The sequence below is a fragment of the Loxodonta africana genome, chromosome 7, assembly GCF_030014295.1.
Source record: "Loxodonta africana isolate mLoxAfr1 chromosome 7, mLoxAfr1.hap2, whole genome shotgun sequence".
Lineage (NCBI taxonomy): Eukaryota > Metazoa > Chordata > Mammalia > Proboscidea > Elephantidae > Loxodonta > Loxodonta africana.
Window position 1 is genome coordinate 24,348,129 of NC_087348.1, and position 2,719 is coordinate 24,350,847.

At 36.8% G+C, this 2,719-nt stretch overlaps 1 protein-coding gene across 1 annotated transcript; it reads left to right on the plus strand.

Annotated features, from left to right (window-relative positions):
• Positions 1-435: 435 nt before the first annotated feature.
• LOC111749097 (olfactory receptor 8K3-like) lies at positions 436-1,638 on the plus strand. The gene has a single exon (XM_023542398.2). It carries the CDS (start codon positions 602-604, stop codon positions 1,553-1,555), a length of 954 nt encoding a protein of 317 aa, XP_023398166.2. The 5' UTR covers positions 436-601; the 3' UTR covers positions 1,556-1,638.
• Positions 1,639-2,719: the final 1,081 nt, after the last annotated feature.

A 2,719-nucleotide genomic window follows, 5' to 3' on the forward strand; every position in this document is an offset into this window, starting at 1 on the left:
TTTCCAGATGGGAATAAAAACATGCATATAACTTATCTTATTTGCTCAAAGTAAAGCATTTTATACATTACAAATGGAGGTATAGCAGAGGTTGCATCTATATACATATATCTCTAGGGATGTTTTCATGTATAAAGACAAATAATTTCCAATGTGACCAATTATATATCTATCCACAACCTGTCTAGTATATTGATGGCTCTACCCTGGACCATCTATAAATATGAGTTTTCATGATATTTTGAAGGAGAGGGTTCAAAATGTATCCACATTTTTTTTTTAGGTATGTGAAAAAAACAAAAATTTTAAGAAGAGTGCAATAAATATCCATGTACCTAACACCTAAAGGCTTAACATATTCACTTTTGTTTCTTCTATCTATCAATGTATCCATCAATCTATCTAATATATGTATGTGTATATGCATGTGTCAAATTGTTGGGAGTTGGGTATGTACATGTTCAAATATCCTAAAATGGAATATTTGGATTTATACTATTCATACTGATTTTGTATACTAAAAATCTACCAGATGATATTATATAAAAGCTATTGATGATGCCGATGTCTCTACCCGGAACAGGTTTCCTGATAGACCTAGATGGGCAAACACAATCTATCAGTGCTGAATGAGTTCATTCTGATGGGAATCACAGACCGTCCTGAGCTGCAGGCGCCATTGTTCGGGCTGTTCCTCATCATCTACATGATCTCAATGGTGGGCAACTTGGTCATCATCATCCTCACCAAGATAGACTCCAAGCTACAAACTCCGATGTACTTTTTTCTCAGACACCTGGCTATCACTGATCTTGGCTATTCAACAGCCGTGGGACCCAAAATGTTGGCAAATTTTGTTGTGGATGAAAATACAATCTCCTACTATTTTTGTGCTACACAGCTAGCTTTCTTTATTATGTTCATAGCTAGTGAATTTTTTATTCTGTCAGCAATGTCCTACGACCGCTATGTGGCCATCTGTAACCCTCTGTGCTACACAGTCATCATGTCACGAAGGATGTGTTGGGTACTGGTGACAATCTCCTATCTCTATAGCACATTTGTTTCTCTCCTGGTCAGCATAAAGATTTTTAATTTAACCTTCTGTGGCCACAATGTCATCAGGCATTTCTACTGTGACATTCTCCCCTTGTTATCTTTGCTCTGCTCAGACACACATGAAATCAAATTGGTCATTCTCGTCTTATCTGTTTTGGATCTGACTTCATCCCTTCTAATAGTTCTTGTTTCTTACACACTCATAATTGTATCCATTATCAAACTGAGCTCAGCTGAGGGCAGGCACAAGGCCTTCTCCACCTGTGGATCCCACCTGAGTGTGGTGGTAGTGTTCTATGGGACTTTAATCTTTATGTATCTGCAGCCCAACTCCAGTCATTCCTTTGACACTGATAAAGTGGCCTCCATATTTTACACCCTGGTAATCCCCATGTTGAATCCCTTGATCTACAGTTTGAGGAATAGAGATGTAAAATATGCCTTAGATAGGGCTTTAGGACGATTATGCAATATATTTTCTCAACGTTCATTGTAACATGGATGCATATAAATTACATTTTGGGCTTCACACTTTTTTCTTTCTGCCTCCAGAGGGGATAGCAAGCCCACAAGCACGGATAACATGTATTTCTATATTGCCTTCCACCAGTTGCTCTACTAAGGCTGTAAGTAGATTAATAAATGAAACAGTACAAAGCCTTGCCTTCCTTGAGCAGGACTGATGCATTATAAGCATAATATTTAAGAAAGTTGATAGTATATTAGAATGTGCTGGGGGTGCTAGATTAAAAAAAAAAAGGAAATTGAATATTTTTAGGGGGATACTGAAACTCTAGCAGATACACAATGATTTCCAAGTACCTGGTGTTTTCCTTATTTAGTAGGAAAAAAAATGTAGAAAGTGTCTGTGTGTGTGTGTGTGTGCGCACGCGTTCAAACTCACACACACTTTCTGTTTTATTGCTCACACTCTGCCCTGGGTGGGTAATTCTGATTAAAAGAGGGCTTAGTGTGGTGGGTTGATTTGAAGTACTCAGTCATCTGAATTTGATCAAATGTCCACTTTCTAAATGTTGAAATCCCTCTCTTTCATCGTCAGTGCCATTACTTTATATTTGAGCCCTTAGAGTCTGTATATTTTGTTATTATTTTTATTATTACTATATTGTAATATTAATATAAACAGTAACAAAATGAACATATTCAGCAGGCTCAGCTCGATATCTGGTTTTGTCTAAGTTACCCATTTTGCCTGTATCAATGCATATACCTGTTAAGATAAATCTGTTGACGTCAGCCGCAGAAGTTCCCAGGTGTTTTCATTTTTTCTGTCCCGGATTGAAAGTACTTCCTAATTCCATGCTTTTGTCTCATAGCTTGGTATCCTTATCTCTCTAGAAAACAACAATTACTCTTGTTTAGAAGTCATTTTCTAATTGCTTATGTACCCTTGCATAAGAGGTCTATTGTATGATGAGTTATATTTTTGCCTTGTTTTTGTTTGGCTGAATTTTCTTAAACTTGATAAATATGTGTGTTCATTTTATTTTGATCAGCATCTACTGTTTGAATTCCTCATTTCAATTACTCTGCTTGGAAGAAGCATAAGGAGGTAACCCATGGTTGGGCCATGCTGTGTTTCTAGTGAGTGAGGTGTAATATATAGCATTTTATATATTTGCCATGATTTCTGGACATA